Source organism: Planococcus citri, chromosome 2 (assembly GCF_950023065.1).
Source record: "Planococcus citri chromosome 2, ihPlaCitr1.1, whole genome shotgun sequence".
Taxonomy (NCBI): Eukaryota; Metazoa; Arthropoda; class Insecta; order Hemiptera; family Pseudococcidae; genus Planococcus; species Planococcus citri.
In genome coordinates, this window is record NC_088678.1 from 13,914,348 (window position 1) to 13,939,116 (window position 24,769).

General features: G+C 34.4%; 1 protein-coding gene across 1 annotated transcript in view; it reads left to right on the forward strand.

Moving 5' to 3' along the window:
- Positions 1-22,173, forward strand: part of LOC135834756 (GTP-binding protein GEM-like) — a 239,739-nt gene extending 217,566 nt beyond the window's left edge. Inside the window, exons 3-6 of the mRNA XM_065348723.1 lie at positions 7,704-7,840; positions 7,955-8,046; positions 8,167-8,359; positions 21,650-22,173. Of these exons, the coding sequence (XP_065204795.1) occupies positions 7,704-7,840; positions 7,955-8,046; positions 8,167-8,359; positions 21,650-21,879 (652 nt within the window). The 3' untranslated portion in view covers positions 21,880-22,173. The remainder of the gene's footprint in view (positions 1-7,703; positions 7,841-7,954; positions 8,047-8,166; positions 8,360-21,649) is intronic.
- The last annotated feature ends 2,596 nt before the right edge of the window (positions 22,174-24,769 follow it).

A 24,769-nucleotide genomic window follows, 5' to 3' on the forward strand; every position in this document is an offset into this window, starting at 1 on the left:
TCCCACCAGTCATTTGCGCTTTGGCTGTGCTCCAGAGAAGTTCTATCCGTGTCGCGTTATACTTTCGAGCTTTCGGTATTGTGCTGTGCATTTCATGTTGCATAGTGCTTTCGAGCTTTCGTTTTTGCGTATAGTGCTTTCAATATTACGTTGTGCTTTTGATATCTTATAGTGCTTTTTTAATCGCGTTGTGTTTTCGAGCTTTTGAACTTTCAGAATTGCATTGTGCTTTTATCAAAATCGTGTTGTGCTTTTTTTCAAAATCGCGTTTTGTTTTCACCTTGTTTTTTTTTTCATAATCGCGTTGTGCTTTTTTTTCAAAATCACGGTGTGCTTTTTTTTTGAAAACGCGTTGTGCTTTTTTTCCGAAATTGTGTGGTGTTTTTTTTTAAATCGCGTTGTGCTTTTTTATTTCACAATTACTTTGAGCTTTTTTTTCAAAATTGCGTTGTGCTTTTTTCCGAAATTGCGTAGTGCTTTTTTTTTGAAATCACGTGGTGCTTTTTTTTAAAAAATCCCATTGTGCTGTTTTTTGAAATTGGGTTGTGCTTTTTTTTTCTGAAATTGGGTCGTGCTTTTTTTTCATATTCCCGTTGCGCTTTTTTTTCAAAATCTTTTTCAAAATCACAGTGTGCTTTTTTTTGAAAACACGTTTTTTTTTTTTTTTTGAAATCACATTGTGCTTTTTTTTCTGGAATCATGTTGTGCTTTTTTTTTAGAAATCGGGCTGTGCTTTTTTTTCATAATTGCGTTGCGCTTTCTTTTCAAAATCGCGCTGTGCTTTTTTTTCTGAAATCTCGCGTTTTTTAATTAAAATCGCGTTGTGCTTTTTTTCAAAATAGTGTGGTGTTTTTTTAAAATCGCGTTGTGCTTTTTCATTTCAAAATCACGTTGAGCTTTTTTTTCAAAATCATGTTGTGCTTTTTTCCGAACTTGTGTGGTGCTTTTTTTTGAAATCGCGTTCTGCTTTTTTTTTTGAAATCGCATGGTGCTTTTTTTAAAAATCCTGTTGTGCTTTTTTTTCTGGAATCGTGTTGTGCTTTTTTTCAGAAATCGGGTTGTGCTTTTTTTTCATAATCGCGTTGTGCTTTTTTTCCGAAATCTCTTGTTTTTTTATTAAAATTGGGTTTTGCTTTTTTTTTGAAATCCAGTAGTGCTTTTTTTTCAGAAATCGGGTTGTGCTTTTGTTTTCATAATCGCGTTGTGCTTTTCTTTCCAAAATTGTGTTGTGCTTTTTTTCCCTGAAATCTCGTGTTTTTTTTAAATCGAGTTGTGCTTTTTTTTTGAAATCGCGTTGTGCTTTTTTCTGCGTGTTGTGCTCTTCTTTCCAAAATTGCGTTGTGCATTTTTTTCAAAATCTCGTTTTTTTTTCAAAATTGTGTAGTGCTTTTTCTTTAAAATCGCGTTGTGCTTTTTTTTGAAATCCCATTGTGCTTTTTTTTGCGCGTTGTGCTCTCATTTCCAAAATCGCGTTGTGCATTTTTTTCAAAATTGCGTTTTTTCCCCAAAATTTGCGTAGTGCTTTTTCTTTAAAATCGCGTTGTGCTTTTCTTTCCAAAATCACGTTGTGCTGTTTTTTCAAAATCGCGTTGTGCTTTTTTTTTGAAATCGTGTTGTGCTTTTTTTTAGAAATCGCATTGTGCTTTTTTTTTTAGAAATCGCGTAGTGCTTTTTTTAAAACTCCCGTTGTACTTTTTTTTGAAATCGCGTTGTGCTGTTTTTTCTCGAAATCACATAGTGCTTTTTTTTCATAATCGCGTTTTGCTTTTTTTTCCAAAATCTCATGGTGCTTTTTTTCCGAAATCGCGTTTTCCCAAATTGCTACGTGCTGTTTCTCAAAATCGCGTTTTTTCGAAAATCGTGTTGTGCTTTTTTTAAAAATTGCGTTTTCATTTCGAAATCGCGTTGTGCTTTTATTACAAAATCGCGTTGTGCTTTTTCAAAATCGAGTTGCGCAGTTTTTTCAGAATTGTGTTGTGCTTTTTCCAAAATTGAGTTTTTTTTTTCAAAATTAGGTTTTTTTACTTTCAAAATTGCGTTGAGCGCGTTGTGCTTTTTCTTAAAGTCGCGTTTTTTTTCAAAATCGTGTTGTGCTTTTTTTTTCATAATCACATTTTCCAAAATCGCGTTGTGCATTTTCTCAAAATTGCGTTTTTCCCATAATTGCGTTGTTTTTTTTCAAAATCGCGTTGCGCATACTTTCTCAATATCGCGTTATCGCGGTGTGCTTTTTTTTCAAAATCGTGTTGTGCTTTTTTTTCAAAATCGTGTTGTGATTTTTTTTCAAAATCGCGTTCTATTTTCGAAATTTGCGTTGTGCTTTTTTTCAAAATTGTGGGGTGATTTTTTTTCAAAATCGCTATTGTGCTTATTATTTTAAAGTCGCGTTGTGATTTTTTTCGTAGTTGCGTCTTTTTTTGAAATTTTGTTCTGTTTTTTTTTTTCGAAACCACGTTGTTACCTAACTAAATAGGCTACGCACACTATTGCAGCTGCGCTAAGCGCAGCTGTCTAGTTTTTTTTTGCCTTATTGGTGTCCCTTTTTTAATGAAATAAAATCTTAGTAAGTTAATCTCTGAGACTACCAATCGGAAATCTGATCCATTTGCGGAGTGAAAATCAATCCCTGGCGAACTACATACTAACTGGACAGAATACGTAACTGAATGCTGAACTGGACAGAATACAGTACAGAACTGAACTGAACTGAACTGAACTGAATACTAAAATTTCAAAATATATTTTATTTCAATACTTACTGAAATTTTATTTCATTTCTTTTTCTTATATTTTTGAAATTAATTCATGCATTCATTCATTTATTCACTTAGTCTTTAAGTCTTTCAGTCTTTTTGTCTGTTTGTCTGTTTGTCTGTTTTGTTGGTGAGTACTTTTCACCTCCCGTATAATACGCCGCGCTTAAAAGATATTTATTTATGTCTTTTAAGCGCCATTTTAGTGCAATTATGTCAACACCGAAATCAGCACTGGTAATTTCAATGAAGGCTGAATTTTTTTGAAAGTTAAACCTTCAAAAAATTCACCCTTCAAAAACTTCAACCTACAAACTTTCAACTTTCAAAACTTGCAACCGTCAAAACTTTCAACCATCACTACTTTCAACCTTCAGAAATTTCAACCTTCAACTTTGAAAGTTGAATTTTTGAAGGTTGAAATTTTCTGAAAGTTGAACGTTTGTTGGTTAAAATTTTTGAAGGACAAATTTTTGGAAAGTCGAATTTGCCCTTCAAAAATTTTAACCTTCAAAACTTCCAACTTTTAAAACCTTTAACCTTTACCACTTTCAACCTCCAAAATTCCAACCTTCAAAGTTGCAGGTTGAATTTTTGAACGTTGAAATTTTTTAAGGTTGAAATTTTCTGAAAGTTGAAAGTTTTGTACAGGGTGCGGCAGAGAAACCGAACGTATTTTAAATCGCAATTGCGCCTTCTGTATGCGAGTTAGAGAAACGAACAACCCGGCATTGGAAAGAGAAAAAAAGAACATTTTTTTTAGTATCATAACAAACTATCATGGAGGACTCGTCGGCCGAACAGCACGCTTATGCGGTTGAGTGCTTTTTTTGTAATAATGATTTTCAGATTTTTACAGTTCGCGAATTTTGAAAATATTCCGCAATTGATCGTAAAAAATCTTTTTTTTTTCGAAAAAAATGTAGAGATATTGGGTCAAAAACTTCGTAGAAACTGGCTCTGTGTGTAAAAAATCCTTCTGGTATGCAGAAGTCCGTGAAAACCTCATGGTAATCCGATTTGTTCGTGAAGGGTTAATGAAAAGTCCGAGTTGTTCCGCCTGCATACACGCAAACGCAACCAGGAGATGCCAAAACGAGTTCTCTGGGTTTGAATTGGCGAGGAAGGGTGTACAGGACGGCCAGACGTGCCATACAGCTGACAAAACAATGATTTTGTTTACGTCAGACGTTTGGTAACCAGTTCATTTTGAGTTATGCCAATTTTGTCTGACTGTCGCGCTTGTCCGATTTTTCAGTTTGTGATTTCTTTTTATGGGGGTATCTGAAGTCGAAGGTGCATGTAATTAAACCACGTGATCTGGAGGAGTTGAAAACTCCGATTAGACATCATTTTAACAATATTCCGATGTCCATGTTGGAAAAAGTGTACAAAAATTTTGTTGCAAGATTTCCAAAATAAGGGTATTCTTTTGACCGATTTTATTAATAAAGCGACTGAGCTATCGAAATAAATTTTTTTACCAAAAAAATTGTTCTTTTTTTCTCTTTCCAATGCCGGGTTGTTCGTTTCTCTAACTCACATACATAAGGCGCAATTGCGATTTAAAATACGTTCGGTTTCTCTGCCGCACCCTGTAGATTAAAAGTTTCAAAGAGAGAATTTTTCAACCTAAAAAATTTTCAACCTGAAAAATTTTAACCCCGAAAAATTTTAACTTGAAAAATTTTAGTTGAAGGTTGAAATTTTTTGGAGGGTGAAAGTGGTGAAGGTTGAAATTTGTGAAGGTTGAAAGTGACAAAGGTTGAAAATTTTGAAGGTTGAAAGTTTTAAGATTGAAGCAAGTTTTGAAGGTTGAATTTGAAGGTTGTAAGTTTTGTAGGGTGGGATTTTTGAAGGGTGAATTTCTTGAAGGTTCAACTTTCAAAAAAATTCAGCCTTCATTGAAATTACCAGTGGTGATTCACAGCTCAAAACTGTGTAAGAAATGCAAATTCAGGTTCAAATGAAATTTTGCTACATCACATCGGCATTTTTATTTGAAATATTTTTCAATTATTGCAAAATTCATTTACCGACAATATTCGTTTGAATGCGTGACTTGAAAAACTTGAAATTTAAAAGTTCAACTTTGGGGACCACTGAAATGTTGAGTATGACTTGATGATTTCAAGGGTGATCCAATAGGAGTTATTTGAGACCACAACCAGCCCCTTACTCCCATTTTGTCAGGATTTATTGGCTGAGACAGATGGCAACAGAGGCGCTCAATTTTCACTACTTTGGGAGCCCCTGAATCGGTTTTGCAATTTGATCTCAAAAATGTAATGGTGGTTTTGGGATCGGGAAATGGTCCCCTTTTGAGGGAATATCGTGAAAATTCTATATCTTTTGGGCTGCGATTTTGAAATGATAGACCGACTTGGTACCCGTACTAAAACTGAATATTCTTTTAAGGCCTCTCCACTCAATAGTGGCAATGGTCTAGTGGTTAGAGAACATGACAGAAGTGTGTGGCAACCTATGGTTCGATCCCTACCCAGGGCAACTTTTTTTCTTTCAAAAAAATGTTTTAGGGTGAAATATTTTTGAGAATAATTTAACTTGAATTAAAAAAAAGAGTTTTGGGCACATTTTGCACATTTTCAATCAAAATTTGCTTCTTTTAGACTAAAAAAAAATGACACCAATGTCTAGACCTTGTTGAGACAAAAAATGCAGGGAGATGACAGTCAATTTTTATATCAACTTCTCACTAGTCATTTATCAACATTGGTGTCAACAAATGTCGTGTCGACAAGTGGTGAATTAGAGATCTCGTCTTTTCCATCGACTTTGGCATCGCTTGTGCTACGCGGGCATATGCCTTTTCCTGGTGTATAAAGCACATGCGTGTTTCTAGGTTGTATTCAATCCTTTTTTCCATAAATAGTTTTACTGTAAAACTTGCATCAGTGCAGGATCTTCCTTTTCTAAATCCATTTTGACTTTCTGACATCTTTTCTCCTGCATGTTCTGCTAGTCATTTCACCAGTATTTTCGCATATATCTTGTAGCAGGTGTTGAGTAGACTTATTCCTTGGTAGTTTTTCAGGTTTGACATATCACCTTTCTTGAACAGTGGTATTACAATTGCTGTTTTGAATTCTTCAGGTACCTTTTCTTCTTGGTACATCCTATTTAGGAATTCTAGCAGTCTTCTTTTAAATTCACCACTTGCATATTTGTACAATGCTGTTGGTATGCCATCTTCTCCTGGAGCTTTTGCATTTTTCGCTGTTTTCAGAACTTCTTGTAGCTCTTTAAATGATATGCTGTCTTCTGTTTCTCCGATTCCACCTTCTATTTTTGTATCTTGTGCATTTTCATCACTGCAGAGTTCTTCAAAATATTCCTTTGTATCGTCGATTTTTATTTTTGGCAATCCCACTTTTTCGTTGAAATTTGTGTCAATTCTCCTTATGATCTGATACACCTTTGGCCATAACTTGTATGTGCCATGGTTCAGGAATGTGATAAAATTTTCCCAGCTCCCTCGCTGTAATTTCCTAGACTTTCTCTTGACTTCTGCCGACTGTTTTCGATATTCTTCACCATCAACTTCATTTTTTGAGCTCATGAATTTTCTAAATGCCTGTCATTACACAAAAAGACGAACCAAAAGACTAAAATACCAGGGACTGAAACCTAGATGAAAGCCAGAAGCCAAAAGATAGCTGAAAGTTTGATATTTTTCACCAAATTTTGGAAGTTAAAACTTTAAAAGCTAGTCAAGTTTCATTTTGAAAAAGTCGAAAGCCAGCTGAAAGTTTCATTTCATACAGCTTTTTACCAAGCTTTTATTTATGGTTTTGGTTACTGTTAGGTATATTTCTATCAACTGAATTTTTTGAAATTGTGATCTGTCACGAGAAAACCAACCTAGTGTCCAAAACGTAAATTTTACAGGAAGGGTATTCAAAGTTTTGAGTCTATGTATCAGGCGATCTAAAATTTGTAGGTCCGTGAAACTTGCACCAATTTTGGCCCCCATGAGTCCCCACATAACCAGATATTTTTTTTTCAGAATCATTACATTTAAGGTTGCCAAGTCCAATAATCAAAATTCCTCAAAATCAATTTTTTCGATTTTTTTGAATTTTTTGCCAAAAATGTTGCAAAAACTACCCGAGTATGAATTATTAATGAAGAATAAGTGTTATTATTTTTGAATTTATCACGTTTCTAAACAAATTTGTTCAAGGTGAAAAGAGTTGATTTTTTCAGCTCAAGCCTTACTCAAATTTCAAAATGCGGCACAAATCCTCCAAATGTGGACCGATTGTTGCAAAAATTTGCATTTCGACTCCCCAGAACATACCTTTCTAGAAAATAAAAAAAAAAACAATTTTCAATTTTTACTGTAGTTGCCCTATTTTTTTGACCTCAGGTTTAGGGTCAAAAGAATCGTTCGTGAACGTTTCAACCCCCACAGTCCTTAAGTACTACTAATATCCACCATAAAAAAGATATCGGTTTTTTGGACAGCTGGTTTTCTCGTGACAGATCACAATTAATAAATTGAGCTCTAATGCTCCGAAGTATTAATTTATCATTTTAAAAATATGACATTTTTATTTGTTTACGAGAAATATCGAATCAAAATTCGCCACTTTCGAGGAAAATACGTAATTTCTCTCAATAGTGGACCCTTTTATTAAAATGACGATGTTAAAAATTCTCTCAGATTTAAAAAGACGATCAATTCTGAGGGTATTCCCACAAAAGGGTATTGAATAAGTAGTACAAGTACATACTTACCCGTGTAACTTGTTTAAGGTGACCTTCTTAAAAAACCACACATATTCTCTCTCGCCTCCCACTTGCTCATCATTAATTTGTACTTCGCCAATATACTAAATAAAAACTTGTTTAAAAGAGTACCTACAGAGTCTTAAAAAGTAGATCCATATAGTCCATACTAATATAAAAACTGTATCGCTTTTGCAGAACCAATTCGCAAGAGAGCAATAACGAAGTACCAACATTCACAGTTGGAATGTTAGGAGCTGCGAACGTTGGAAAAACAACACTTTCCTATCAGTTTACCACCTCCGAATATATATGCGCTTACGATACATCTCTAGGTGAGTATAATAGATTTTTTTTTTCAACTCGACAAAAACAAGTAAAAAAAATTTGCTACCTCTGCAACTATAACCGAAAATAACGTCAACTTCACCCTGTCATGATGCTTACAGATGACGAATTCGGCCAAAAAACCGTTTGTATATCGTTAAACGGGCAAGAGGCGGAATTCAATATAATCGACATTCCAGCATCCGAGATGTCGGTAAGTGTCCCTATCCGGGTCCACACGACGTGATAGATAGAAATAGTTACTTATATGATTTATTGTGCTCGAATACACACCATACCCTCGACTTGACGTTCGTATATCTAATCATTTCAGGTGGAAACATTCTGTTACACGTTTAATGTAGACGTATTCGTGGTTGTTTATTCGATTATCGACGCGCAATCGTTCAAAACGGCCGAAGATATTTTATTATATTTATGGAAAAACGATTACATGGCCTCGAAAGGAGTGATACTCGTGGGCAATAAAGCAGATCTCGAAAGAAGACGAGAGATACCGGCTAGCAGTAAGTATATATTGCAACTTTGGCGAGGGTATTTTTCGCTCTCTCTCTTTGCTCTCTCTCTCTCTCATCTATTTAACTCGTCGGCATACACGACGACGACCATTATCGACGCTGCTAAGATGTTTACTTTGCCAATATTTACTATCCATATCTGACGAAAAATAAAGCAGAAAAAGCTCGCTCGGTATTGTAGACTTTTCGTTATTTACAATTCCGCAAACACCTGTATCACATCGAATTTTCGTTCGAACTAACCCCCCTCCCTCCCTCCCTCATTCCTCCACCCACAACTACGCAGACTTATAGGTATAGGTAGGTACAGGTTCAGGTATCTTGAAATTTATAAATTGCGATAAATAATACATTTTTGCCGCCAGAGTTAGCTCTCAAATGGTTCATATTCTATACCAGAGCCTGTGTAAAAATAAAAACACTTTCCTTTTTTCCCATTGCCTTATACATTTTTTTGCTCTTCATCTTTTTTCTCTTTTTTTTTTGTACCTACGTGTAAGACTTTTGCCAACGTAGATGATTCGTCCAAATGGGATACACGATGTTTTTTTCCCTCCATTTACTTCACTAGGTACGGTCGCCAAAAATACGCTTCTGTTGAATGAAAAATCGTTAAAAGCTAATACCACACCGGTGTCAGCAACGCCTGCGTATGATTAATCAACTCCACCTTCATCATTTTGGACGATCGAATATTCCTTTCATCTAGTCTCACACGTACTGGTACTTAATTTCACAAATGTAGGTATTCGTGTGTATGATACGATGATTAGCCTACCAATTATGTAGTGTCAGTGTCGCTAATTTAAAGCTAGATGGCTTTAATCAAAGCTGTCGTTTAATGACCGTAAACGATACGATTCTCGTTGAACGATTTAATTGCTGATTGTTGCGTATCGAAGGCGTATAGACAGAGATGTAGGAACATGATGTATCGAGTTGTATTTAGCACCTCAGTTGAGCAATTTTCCTCCCTCTCGTGGGTATAATTACACGATATAGTGGAAGGGGCAAAGTAGCCGAATAATGATTGATTCTACACCGACGACGACGATGAAACTTTGCGAAGGCGTTCGTACCAATAAGTTTTTTTTATGCTTCCGGAGCTTTGCTAAAAACTCGCTCAAACAAGTTGAATTTTCTGCGTACACTAATAGAAATTTTCTGCGGATTTTGTAATTTTTATTCGTGCCAGATTTTCAAATACCCACGAACGGGTCTTTCTTTTTCTTCATTCGAACCTGAAATTAAAATCAATAAAGTTTTACAGTAGAGGTATTTTTTTTTTTTTTTTTGAAAAAGCTTGCAAGTGTAAGTGCGCTGCTTATTCATGGTGTACCTGCCTATTTTTACTTGGAAAAAATGCTGTTATACGTACAGATTTGACCTCGAATTTTCTTTACAAAGTATGTTGGGGTATTACAAGAAGGTACGATGAGGCGTAGGTATTTTTTTGGGAGAAATTGCTCGCTTTCATTTTTTTAGCTCGTAATAAAAAAAAGTAGGTACTTATTCGTACTGGTGAAAGTGATTTCGCACTTTTCCTCTTAACGGTGAAAGTTTTTATAACTTAAATATTTTTCAGTTTGGAAAGAAAATTTAATTTTTTTCCTCACTCGACGATAGGAAATCCGCTCGTGCCACTTGGAAAATATATACTTACTCGTATTTCTAGGAAGTCTCGTATCGTTTTAGGTTCTGATTTATTTCTTTTTTCATCTCTGTCTCTCTTTTGGTTGTTCTTTCTCGGTTATCACGTTTAGTTTTTGGGGAAATAAGGTGTAGAATAAAGTTTTTTTTTTTACGAAGAGTTTTTCGAGTATGGAAGTTTAAGCTGCGTTCTTTTTTTTCTTTCGTGTATAGGTATAGATTGGTGTGAAATGATTAATTTGGAATTTGGGTTCCTGTGCTGTAGGCTTACAAATTTTTGAAATGCTTACACGAATCGTTAGCAAATGATCGAGTCGGAAGAGTGTTGGGTATTTTTTTTTTTTTTTGAAAAGAATTATGGATACTGGATGTTGTAAAACTTGAAATTTATTGTTCAGTGTGGTGATGAGCAAATTGAATCATTTACGAACAACTTACGTACATAGGTATCAGTAGGTATCTAATCATCTTCTTGATTTTTGTAAAACCCCATAAAACAGCGCCAATACATTTCGACCTCTTTGATCTTTGATTAGACCAAAATTGAAGGTGATTAAGACCAGTATATCTATAAGGTGGATGATGAAAAAAAAAAAACGTTAGCGGAAACTCTGACCAAATGCAGTGGAAACATCTTTTTTGAATTGGAAGTCTTTCAAAAAGATTTAATTTCAGAAATGCCTCTGGAAGGGCAATATGAATCCTCAAAGAGGGGAAATTTTTGAAAAATCGTGGTTTATTCGCTTTAGCCTCTATCCAGCCTGTTTTGGGAGAAATTGTATGCCCTAAATTTTTATCACTCAGTTTGACGATGATCCGCGCGATTAAAATGACTTGTGAAAACTTGGAAAAAATTGCATTCAATTTTAGACATCATGTAGGACTACGTTTATTCAAGTGAACTTTTAGATACCAAAACTGATAAACAAGAACTAGAAACACGTTACTAAATTGTTGAGAGGTCCAACGGGTAGGCAGATGACCTTGAGAGTCTGAACAGACGAGGCAATGATCATAAAAGAAACCTACCTAACAGGCAGACAGACAACCTAGAGAAGCCGAAAAGAGGGGTCAATGGCTTCAATAGAACAGACAGGTGGATAGGCAACTTTGGAAAGACAAACGGGTCCATGACCTCAAGAAGGCAGACAGTACCCTTCAGAACACATACATATAGGTCAATGACCACTGAAGGCCAGACAGATAGACGACCTCGAGAAGCCATATAACCAGATCAATGACCATAAGAGGAGAGACAAGCAGATAGACGACCATTAGAAGTCAGACAGATGACCTTGAGAAACCAGACGTATGGGTCAATGACCCCTAAGAAACCGGACAGACAGGTCAATGACCTCCAGAGACCAGCCAGGAGGACAAAAATATCTGAGAAGCCAGATCGATGACCTTATGTTGCCAGCCATATGGGTCAATGACTTCTGAAGGCCAAACAGGCCGACAGACTACCTTTAGAAGCTAGACAGTCAGGTCAATGACCTCAATAGGCCAGACAGACAGACAGACAGGCAGACATACAACCTTGAGAAGCCATATAACCAGATCAATGACCATAAGAAGGAGAGACAATCTGAAAGACAATCATTAGAAGCCAGACAAATGACCTTGAGAAACCAGACGTATAAGTCAATGACCCCTAAGAAGCCAGACAGGCAGGTCAATGACCTCCAGAGACCAGCCAAGAGGACAAAAAGATCTGAGAAGTCAGATCGGTGACCTTATGTTGCCAGCCATATGGGTCAATGACTTCTGAAGGCCAAACAGGCCGACAGACTGCTTTTAGAAGCTAGTAAGTCGGGTCAATGACCTCAATATGCCAGACAGACAGACAGACAGATGACCTTGAGAAGCCATATAACCAGATCAATGACCTTAAGAGGAGAGACAATCTGAAAGACAACATTTAGAAGCCGGACAAATGACCTTCAGAAACCAGACGGATGAGTCAATGACCCCTAAGAAGCCAGGCAGGCAGGTCAATGATCTCCAGAGACCAGCCAATAAGACAAAAAGACCTGAGAAGTCAGATCAATGACCTTATGTTGCCAGCCATGTGGGTCAATGACTTCTGAAGGTCAAACAGACTGACAGACTACCTTTCGAAGTTGGACAGTCGAGTCAATGACCTCACAAAGGCAGACAGTAACCTTGAGAACGAATACATATAGGTCAATGACCTCTAGAGGCCAGACAAGCAGACAGACAGACAGACAGACAGACGACCTTGAGAAGCCATATAACCAGATCAATGACCTTAAGAGGAGAGACAAGCAGATAGACGACCTTTAAAAGCCAGACAGATGACCTTGAGAAACCAGACAGACGAGTCAATGACCCCTAAGAAGCCATCCAGGCAGGTCAATGACCTCCAGAGACTAGTCAAGCGAACAAAAAGACCTGAGAAGTCAGATCAATGAGCTTATGTTGCCAGCCATATTGGTCAATGACTTCTGAAGGCCAAACAGGCCGACAGACTACCTTTAGAAGCTAGACAGTCGGGTCAATGACCTTAATAGGCTAGACAGGGTGGCAGATCAAAGACTTTGAGAAGCCAGACTGATGGGTCAATGACCTCAAGAGGACACATAGGCAGACAGAGGACCTTGAGAAACCAGACAGATGAGTCAATGACTTCTGAAGGCCAAACAAGCAGCCAGGCAGGTGTATCAATGACCTCAATCGAACAGACAGGAAACCAACGTCCTTGAGATGCCAGACAGAAGGATCAATGACTTTAAGATTCCAGACAAACCATTCTGCTGTGGAAGATCTCAGCCTAGAGTCCAGGTTTGGTCTGGATGATTATGTTTTGTTTTGGAATAAAAAAACAAACCTTATGGCATTGAACGGGACAAATGGGTTTCTAGTGTTCCTCCACTTTAATGAGGGCATGGAAGATACTTTTAAGATCAAAGATTTGTTTGTCTGCATCGTTTGCATGAACATCAATAGCGCAGACTGGAATCGGCTTTTGGTTTCTGTCAAGGCAGTGGACAGTTAGAACTGGAATGCTTTCCTTAAGAAGAGTATCTTGATTTTCAATGTCTCTAATCAAATAGGGGACATTCTTCATCACCACAGAAATTTTTTTCTGTTTAGGGTTACTAAATGTAAAGAAACGTCTTTTACCTTCTTCAAATTTTCTGGTCAAATTACGAAAATCATCAATGTCTGTCAAGAATATCTTAAGAACCTGATTCGTTGTTTTGGTTTCAAATTTTTTTGTTGTAATTTTCTTGATTTCTAAGAGTTCTGACATAATTATAATTCACAACATCAGGGAAAATAATCAGAAGGATTCTAACCTTTGAAGTTTCTTTTGAAGTCGAAAAATTCTCTTCAGGTTCTTCGACTGCCATGGAGTTGAATTTGTTTTTCATAGAGATGTTGGGTGGAGCAACATTTGTTGGATGTTTAACAGCTTTTTTAGGCAATTGGAATTCACCATCTTTTGGAACTCGAGGTTTGGCGTTTTTCAATCCCAATTCGGCTAGTAAGGCCCTCTTGTTATCAATCGATTTCTTCAATATCAAGTGTACGGAGATGTTCACTCCACGAAGGTTCAACGATGAATGAAACTTTTAAAAAGTATAAATAAAGAACCATAACATTGATTGAAAAAATGTTGTTTGTTATTCCTAATAAATGAACAGAAATCCCCCAAAAAATTATTGATAGATTGAAAAAAAAATTTACCTATTAAAAAATAAATAGATTGCAATTTATTTTACATTAAGCTTAAGATAATTTTGAATATTTGGAGTTTAAAAAATACAAAAAATTTAATGATGAAGGGCAATGAACAAAGAACAACTTTTTTTTTTCAAGTCAAAAAATATACTTTCCTAAACTGCAAAAAACCACTTGCCTTGAAAAAAATATTGAAATTTTTTCATTTTGAAAACAATTCTCAGAAAAATTAATTGAAAAGGTTTTTAAACATGAAAAATGTTCAAACAATCAAATTTAAAACCGAAATAATTGGAAATTAATACCTACCTACTAGTAAAAAATTCCTCAACACGTTTAAACTTTTTTTCGAATTTTGACAAATTGAAAAAATTAAATAAATTTCTCCTTCTGAAAAGGTTTTTTTTAAATAGGTAGGTAATTCTTATGATCCAAAAAGTCTCACAACTCGTACTATTAACATCCAACTCCATTCATCTGATGTCCAGGACACCTTGTGTACTTAAATGATGAATGAACCGTTCCGTTACCATAGTTAGCATTCTCTACAACCCACCAAAGCTTACAGAAAAACTACTGATTTCCCCGAATTATGGCCACATTTTGTACACGTGAAACTTTCTCATAGTATATCTTGATGATGGCAGGCGCGCTACGAATAATATTTCTGATTTAATACAGTCAAGGTCTGCGTACGATTTTCAACCAACCACCCACGGTTTCATAATGTTAATTTTGTGTACTTAACACCTCTATCTTTCTATACTTGTACATGAGGTACTCGTACTCGGTATTGATATTATGCGAGAATGGCGCGAATTTCAAAATACCATTTAAATATTGAACTAGTACCTAACGAACGCGACGATGGATTTTCCACGAACCACGAAGGTTGTTTTACCGTTGGCAGTGTGGCACGTGCGAAATGGATTTTTAAGTATTTGCGTAATATACAAGGTGATTTTTCTTCCACCGAATCACACACGCGGACCATATTTTATTATGTAAATAACGAAGAATCTATACATATAGGTAGAGTAGGTAGCTAAACTAGTAGATAGATACGCGAATAAATCGAATAAAGTGTATATAAAATAATCCATTCATTGTTTCCATCTCAACGCTCGACAAGTACACAGAAAAGGCCTTCGCGCCGAGAGGGAAAAAAATACAAACGTGTGTAACATTCAATGAAAGATAACTCATCTTTTATTATACAGACGAGATAATTTCCATTCATGAAAAGATTTCGTAATACGTAGCTCTACGTCTGGCTTCTATACTCGTGCATTTACTCGTATATTCTATGTACCTACCTGCGAATCTTTTCTCATCTCCATTCAAACTATAACACCTTTGTGGTATTCGCTTTTCAAAGGAACCTTTTTCTAGCAAACTCGACTCTTTTAGATGATCGCACGTTTTTTTTTTCACCCTTTACCTTCGATTATCCGGCTTTTTACGCAATTTAAATCTTTTTTACCACGAATCGAATATGGTAAAGCTTCCATTTATGATGGGTACCTTAAGGTACAGTAAGTACACCTGTCACGTATACTCTCATTTTTCTTCAAATCTTATATCGGCGATGAGGGAAAATTTGAAAGCTATTTGAATAAATTTTGATATGAAATTTTCCATCACTTATGTACTTTTTTTGGAACAAATAAATTGCCGAAAGTTTTTTCAAACAGCTGAGAATTTTAAAAATTGTATGACCCATCCCCCTCCTCCTCCTCCTGCAATAAAATTGCAAAATTTAAAATATTAGGTTAGAAAAAAATTCGCTCTAAAGTTCGAGTTTTTAAAAAATTCTCGTTATCTTTCTCTAAATGAAGAATGGGAGATTTCGCAGTTTGCACTCACTCGACATTTTTGAGTAAATGCTTCCAGGAAGTAGACAAAATTTTGGGTAAAATTTTTCAATTTTTAATAATTTAAATTTAGCAGCTGTTTCCTATGAAGAAAAAAATTAAAATTTGATCGCATTAAAAATACCCCACAAGTTCCATTTTTTTGCTCTGAAAAAATTCAAAAAAAAATCACTTTTTAATAAAAAAGTTCACCAAAAAAAATTTCCATTTTCAACAAACATTGTGAAACTTTCTAATTCAGGCTTTTTTACCTAAATTTACCAGAAATTATACAAAGTGAAAAAAATGTTGTTTTTCAAAGAAAAAAAATTGCGAAAAAATGACTTTGTGAATTATTTCCCAAAGTTGATCATTATTTCGTTGAAATTGTCAAATTTTTGCTTTAAACTTGTGTTTTAAATCATCCAAAAGCCTTGCTTAGGTATTTAACTTTTTCATCGGTAATTCTCAAAAAATCTATTGTTTTTAGTGAAATTGTCAAAGTCTTGCTTTTCGACAAAAATTGTTGAATAAAAAATAAAATTTCTAAAAATAAATAGGTAGTCGTTTTTTGACAAAAAATTCCAAAATCCTACTTTTTAAAAAAAATTGTCTAAAAGTTTTGGGTTTTTGTCAGAAATTGCCAAAAGCCATCCCATTTGTCAACATCATCAGTCTTGTTTTATTTTGGCAAAAATTTGCTTTTTTCGCCAGAAATTGCAAAAAGCCTTACTTACTTTGTAGTCAAAAATTGTCAAGAAGTGTCAATTTTTCATCAAAAAGTTTTGAAATGGTTAAATTTTCATCATCATCATTGAACTTTGCCCCAGTGAGCTGTTCAGCCCATCTGGAAAACTGTAGAAGAATTGATAGCCGATGCATCATCAAGTTTTATCTTTGGCCTTCCTCTGCTCCTCCTGCCAGTTGGAGTGTATTCTTTGACTTCACAAGAGGACTGTTCATCAAGCGTTCTATCAACATGTTTTCGCCATTTCTTTCTGTAATCTTTTACTCGTCTAATGATTGGCTCTGCTCCTACCTCCTTCAGGATGTCTTTGTTCCTTTTCCTATCTCGTCATATATCCTTTCTCATCGTCCCTGTTTCACTTACATACAGCAGCATTGGTCTTGCCAGCGTATTGTAGATTCTTATTCAAGTTTGGCTCTGACTTTTCTTGGAGGAATGGCTGGGTTTATCAATCCGCATACTCTCAGCAATTTAATACAAATGATAGCTCACATCTGAGATATTTAAAGCTTTCAACTTGTTCCACTGGCAGTCCATGCAAGTCATCTTCGTTGTCAGCAAAGACCACGTGTTCATCAGCAAATACAGTGGAGTCTCAATAACTCAAACTCCGTTAACTCGAAAACTCTAGTTACTTGAAGCAAAGTCTGTTTCCCTTCAACTCCCCATAAGACTCAATGTAAAATTCACTTCTTTACCTCAAAATAAAATCTCTGATTTAAACTATGTAATCATTACATCAAAATGAGGTAATTTGAAATTTACTGTACTGTGCAGTAACCATTACATCAATTTTGGGACTGAATTAAGAGTTTTGAAAATCATTTCTTTCAGTGTGGTAAAAAAAAAACAAACATTCATCTAATTCAAACTTTGCTAACTCAAAATATACCAAAAACGAACCTCTATAACTCGAACTCTGATAACTCGAAAGTCAACTCCTTCTCCCTTCAGCTTCAAGCTATTGAGACTCTACTGTAGCAGGGCATTGACATGGGTGTCATTGATGTCTAGCCCTTTTGGCGTGGTTTTCAGCCATTCTTTAATCATGTTGTGGAAGTAGATGTTGAACAGACAACATGCCATTGGGCATCCCTGTCTTACTCCTCTTGTTATCTTCTTTGCTTCTGACATGTTTCCAGATCTTACTCTTATTACATTATCCCTGTATATTTCTTCAATTAAGCGTACTATTTGTTTGTTCATTTCGATTTTCCTCATGATTTCAAACAACTTCTTCCGTCTTACTTGATTGTACACCTTCTCCGGATCAACAAAGCACACGTGGGTTTCTAGGTTATGTTCTTGTCTCTTCTACATCAGCAGCTTTGCTGCATATACCCCATCTATGCATGATCTTCCCTTCCAAAATCCATTTTGGCATTCTAATATCATTGGCTTCGCATGGCTCTCGATTCTTCTTGCTATAGCATTTTTGCAAGTATTTTGTAAGCAGCATTTAGTAGGCTAATTCCATGATAGTTTCCTAGGTCATTTCAGTCTCCTTTTTTGAAAATGGGTATTACAATTGCAGTACAGAAGTCTTCGGGTATGGTAGCACCTGATAGTATTTTATTGTAGAAAGCTAGCTGTCTCTTTTTAACAGTTATTGTGGGGTTCTTGAATAACCTGTACAACAATGACCATGCTAATTCTGATGTGAATGTTGACCCATCCACATCCTTCACTTTTGGATGCCACATGTCGATGTGAATTTTAACCCTGTGTCAAGCTAATTGTTGATGTAATTGTCAACTGATGACACTGATGTTCATCTGCATTTGTGTCGACAATAGGCTCAACACAGGGTCAAAATTCACATCAACATGGAGCATCCAAAAGTGATACCTGACGGATGTGGATGGATCGACATTCACATCAAAATTTATGTCAATCTCCTGTATCATAAAGTTATAAAATTTGAGTTTAAAAATTTTTAATTTTTTTCCAAAAAATGATTTCCTCTGATGTGGCTATTGCTCGCGCTGAAAACAGCATCGATTCAAAGTCCACTTCCAAAGAAGTACAGACAAAAAGTCTGTAATCAAAAAGTTGAACACAAATCCCTTATATCAAAGATGGTGCAATACTTTATCTAAGAGTACTAAACTACGTAATCCATTTTCATGTCGATGTGTCAATGTTAATGTTGATGTGAAATTCGACGTCGATAAATACATCCACAATGCCTATCAACCTCATATCATCTACAACTCAAAACTGTGGAAAAGTGAATAATTTCATCAAAAAAATTTGTTTTCCTCATTGAACAAGATCATATTTTTGAATGTTTACTATACTTTTAAACACTGAAATAGAAATTTTGATTCTGAAAAATTGGTCGACATAGTTGTAGATGTAAATTTTTAGCATCAAATTTTACATCTACATGTCGATCTGGCATGTAGACCAGTGATGCATGGAAACTTACCGCGGTAACTTACCCGAGAACTTACCGGTAAGTTACCAGTAAGTTACCATGACATAAATTACCATATGTTACCGCGGTAATTTATAAATTTTCAATAGAAATGTTGACAAGGGTAATTTTGGACGTTTGCATGAGCTCCTAGAGCTGTCTAGATACAACAAGTTACAATTTGCTCATGCTTCTGGTGAAATATGGTGTAGTTGTAATACAAAGGAATTGAAACACAATTATTTGACCACTTCAATGTGTAAATAAGTAGGTAGGTAGGTATTACAAATCATCAAAACTTCAAAAGTTGTGTTTTTTTTTCTTTTTGAATGCTGTGTCTGTGTGGATTGAACTTGAACTTAAGAAATGATTAGAATTAGAAATTATTGATGATTGATGTTGAGAAAATGTGATTTCTTTGCCATACCTAATTTTGTTCTTAAATTTTGCTGTATAGGTTTTTCTTGTGAGGAATTCCTGAAAAACTGTGGTTTGAAATCCAAATTTCAGTATCTCACAATCTCACATCATGGTTCAAAACTGATTTTAGTTTACTTTTCAAATTGAAGAATTTCCGCATCCACAGCTATCAAATTTTCCAAGGTTTATGAAGGTGAAAAAATTGCTTAAGAAGTGAAGGAATTCCAGAAATTGCCAAAATCAATAATCAAGCATTTTACTTGTTTTTTTTATTTTTTTTAATTTATTTAATTATTTTTCATTTTTGAATGTGAAGGAATTTTGAAAAAAATTTGAGAAATCATCAATTCAATAATTTTTTTCTTTTTTTGAAAATTATTGTTGGGGTGTGCTTTGATCAGGAATTTTTTGAAGAATTAGTGGGAGGGGCAGAAATTTTCGTTCTGCCCTAGGCCCTAGCCCAAATAAGCAGAATTGCGGAAATTGGGAAATCTGCTCAAGTCCCTAGACATTTCTGTCAGTTGTTGGGAGATTTGGATGATTTTATGGTAACCATCATCTCAATTCTGATCTTCTGAACCATTTTGGTGAAACTTTATAAGTTACTTAAATTACCGGTAACTTACCGGTAAGTTACTGGTAAGTTACCCAATTATAAATTACCGGTAACTAACCATCACTGATGTAGACGTATCAGAAATAATGAGAAAATTTCAAAAATTTTCATTTACCTGGCTTTTGTATGGACAGAAGATTTCTACTAAATAGTTAATTGATCACTTTTCCATCATTATGTTGAAAAAAAAACGTAGTCGATGTAAATGTCGACGTTGACAATTGTTGTGCGAGAAGTCTGTTAGTAACTAATTGCTGCGTAGGGCTTTTCCATTTCTGGAGCTTTTCAAGGTTCCATCTAGCTCTTCCCAAGAGAATGGCTCATACTTGTTCTCCTCATGGTTTGCCACTTCGACTTCACTGTTGGGATCACTCCATAGGTTTATGTAGTATTCGACCATTTTTTCGTAGTCTGGTGGGGCAATGTTGGCTCTGTGTAGCCTACCTCATCTTCCAATATTTTCTTGATTATTTTGTACACCTTTGGTTTCAGATATGTATCCCTCTCCACGTTCCCCACAAACCTTTTGTATTGTTCTTGTTGTGTTTCTCTCATCATCTTTCTTGTCTTGCAGCACTGTTCTTTGTACCGTCCTTTGTCTTGTTCGTTCTTTGAACTCATCCACTTCCAGAAAAAGTTTTGTTTCCTCTTAATTTCTCTTGATAGTTCTTCGTTCCAGATTTTCAGCTTTTTGTGGTTTGAAATTTTAAAAAATTAAAAGCCAGAACATATTTATATTTTTAATTTGTAATTTTCTGTTTTTTTTTAGTGATTTTTTCCTGCATTGAAATATTTTACTCGCGTTTTATCACTTTTTGGCTCTTAGGGTTACTTACTTTTTTAAAGGAAAAAATCAAGTGCAAGCTTTGTCAGTTTCATTTAATTATTCTCAAAAATGTCAAAGTTTGAAAATTCAAATCCAATAATGCTTAAAACTTTGCTCGCTGGAGTATTTTTCAATGTTTTTAAAAAATTTTTAAATAATAGTGTAAATCTGTCTGCAGGTCAGAATATCTACCTATTTCTTGCAGTAAATTGAAAAAAGAGATGTAATTTGGAAACCAAGTGTATTAAAATCAATTTTCATCAATATTCAGCTGAAAAAAATTGAAAAAATATCACCTCCCCCTTCAGATGTTTACATAAACTAGACAGTACGAACCTCAGACACGACATCATACATTTTCAATTACTCACTAGCTATCCTTCCTATGTCATTTATAAATTTTATGTGTTTCCAACATTTCATGAAAATGTCATCGATCCGACAGTCTGTAATGGTTTTCCTTTTTTTGCTCTACTTTTCTCTCTTCAAGAATTTTTTATCAATCATTAATAATTAATACCCGATTTAACTTGCTTATATATTTCTTTTTTTTTTTTTTTTTTTTTTTAATGCTTACATATTCTGATGAAGCATTACTTTGTTATGAATATGATTTATTTTGGGTGGGAGGTCAGGGGCTGTCCAAAATTTCTAATCAGATCGACCTTTTTAAATTTCGAAGCAGGTTCACTATTGAGCGAAAATTTTCTATCTATATCTACCTATAATTCAAGACACCTTTTCTGTCCTGTACTTACCTATCACAAGCATAAAATCCGCGGCAAACATCATCAAGCTTCAAACCGATAGGCCAAAAGAGAGCAAACGAGATATTATTTCCGCTGAATCATAACACAAATAAGTTCATCTCCGACTAAAAGATATAGCTAAAAGCGATACCCAGTAGGCTGCAAGACAGGCAAAGTCGAGGGTGAAATTATATTAAGAAAGTTAACGAGTAGCTATAGCGTAAAAACTTGATCAATTAAAAGTTGAAATTTGTTTGTTTACATTGATTATCTCGTTATTTTTTTACAGCCGGGCGTAAATTAGCGTTAAATTTACGTTGTAAATTTATCGAAACTTCGAGCGGTTTGGATCACAACGTGGACGAATTACTAGTCGGCATTTTCGCTCAAGTTCAATTAAACCCGAAACGAAACAGAATGCAGCAGAGAGGAGCCGTCGAAAATGGAAAACAACTGTTCAAACAAATCCTGAAATTTGGCAAGAAGGCGAAATCGTGCGAAAACTTATTCGTCTTATAAATTACTTACTTTGTTTTACGCGTCGCCGTCGTCGCACACGTTACGTTGCTGAAATCTGCGAGTCACGCCAGTTGTAACATATTTTTTTATAAAAAATTGTATAAAGACTATGTAATCGTATATCGTATCTGAATCCCCAATATTATAGGTCTCCTTTCAAGATCGAAACAACCATTTACCTATATTTTATAATTGTAACGAGAGTTTGACCTTTTTTTTTTTTACCTACTTTACAAGGTTTAAAGACTCTTCTTGTTGTGCATATTGATACTGAAGTATAAATTATTATACGTATGACTTATGTCTTCTTTTCCTATATATTGTTTATTTATTTTTTGGAATTACGAATTACCTATTCCTACTACTTTTTTGCTATTTATATTGTATATTATTGTTTTTCCACGTCTACTTGTTTTTTTCTAGTAGTTCTTTTAATGTAAATAAATCGTTTTTTGAAAATTATTCACTGGGTTTTTAAACTTCTTTTTTTCCTTTAGAGTGCTTGTGTGATTTTTGTATGGTATCTATTAATTGAAGATTCTGAAAAACCAGAAATGGAGTATAATTTTTTTGCTCCTTGTCAATCTTTTAAAAATAGACGCATTAATGAAAAAAATAAAATAAAAAAATCATGCAAAAATTAATCTGAAATCGGACGAGTTGAAAAATAAATTCTTGAAAAAAATCAAACAACGCCTTCGTACTCAATTATTTCACTAATTGATCAGTTGATCACACTGATCAAAAATCCATCGTACCTAAGTGTACGTACCTATCAATTTATTTTTCTTTTCGCTTCTCGAAACCGTAAATTTTCCGTTCAAAATACCAATAACTAAAAATCTATTCGTCATAGAAAAAAACCAATACCAAAAATGAATTCTCCGTACTCGAAAACCCCATCTACGATATTTTGTTCACCTCTATCTGTGCTCAAAAGCTCATGATAAAATTCCAAAGTTTTGGTATTAGGAGTATACGTAGAACCTCCTAATATCTCATATTTGCCTAATGAAATAGGTGGATATCTGCATGAAAAAATACCTGCAATTTGGGGCCCAAAAAAGGGTGAATTTTTTTTCAGAATCAAAACTCATACGTAATATCCAAATTAGAGGTGGACCCAACTCCCTCAGGGGGGGGGGGGCGAATTGAATATTTTTTCGCAAAAGTGTTTTTTGGTACCTACGAGGTCTACCATCTTGGATAATTTCAGATCTCAAGGTCATGCTTTATGCCCTTCCAGAAGATTCAGTATTTTGGCTTTTTATCAAAAAACATGATTTTGGATATTGTTAATTTTGGAGCCAGATTCCTGAAAATTGTTTGGGTAAGATATTTGTGAAGTCGTTTGAGTTGCATATCTTTACATAAATAAGGGGCAAATGTGAGTTTTTATTTTAATTCGCCTTGTTTCCAATAAATTAAGTACCTAGACCTACCTACTGAATGAATAAAATTTATTATTAAAAAATTAAATTAACAAAATATTTAACATTATTTTAAAAGATTATTTTTAAATAAATAAATTTAATTATGAACAATAAAATTTGAAAAGAAAACAAGTTAACATAATATTTTTATCTAAAAATAAATTTTAAAAAATCATTATAAAATTATTAAATTCATTTTTAATTTCAGATATTAATTTTTTTCTTACTTAAAATATGCCTTTTTTTCATTTTTATGCTTAATGAAGGTCTAAATTTCAACACATATCACGATTTTTGTGAGATATTCAATGTATATCATTGTTCATCCCCACTCCACGACAAGTTAACCAATCAGAAAGCGCTGATAAAATTCATTTAATGTTAATTTATGAGTACATAATAAGTAATGGTCTATAAAGAGTAAACATTTTGAGTTGTAACGTTTCATTAAAATCAATTAGGAGGACAAACGAAATGTCCTACAAAAAAATTACATCAGCGCAAAGTTATAAAAAGTTGAATTTCCAATCGTCGTCGTGTTGTTAGTTTTGTTCTAGAATGCATAGTTTTTGAGTTTTTCTCAAAAAACTGAAATTTCATGAAACAAATATGTGCAAATTCCATTTTTCTAATGTGTTCCATTTTCATATTTTTTCATTTTGATTACCTATACTTACAAACTAATAAAAAAATACACTTCTTGTGACTATTTCGATCTTGAAAGTGTTCAAAACTGTCAAAATTGTTTTTCAATACTTTGTATGCACGTTTACTCAAAAAAGAAGGGTCTTTTTGAGATGTTATATTTTCAACTGCACGTTTGGGTTTTTACAAGGTCATTGTAGCACACCCAACTTAAAGTGTTATTTTTTACAAACCCCAAAAATGCAAAAATGTCAAGATCAATTTTTTTCAGATGTAGATAACTTTTTTTTACCTGGAAGGTGCGATATCTTACCTTCGGAAATAGGTGGTAAGGTTACCAACATTTCAAAAAAAAAATAATTTTGAAATTTTTGCACTTTTGGCGGTTATTTGACACCCTGTACTCAAAACCGTCACTTGTACTCGTACATAGTTGTAGATTTTGAAGAAACCCAAAAGTTATAACTCAAAATTTCAAACAACATGACAAGTTGTTTGGAGTTGAATACATTATATGTTATGTATCTCAAGAGTCTCTCTTTATTTGAGTAAACTTCATACATACAAAGTATTGATAAACAATTTCGATAGTTTTGAGTATTTTCAAGATAGGAATAGTGACAATGATGTGTATTTTTTATTGGTTTGTTACAATGACAAAAAATATATATAACTAGTATTGTATAAATCGATGAACACTATTCAAAAAAATGGAATTTGCACATATGTACCATCATATAAGATTCTGGAATTTCAGTTTTTTCAGAATAACTCAAAAACTATGCATTCTAGAAAAAAAAAATAATGACATT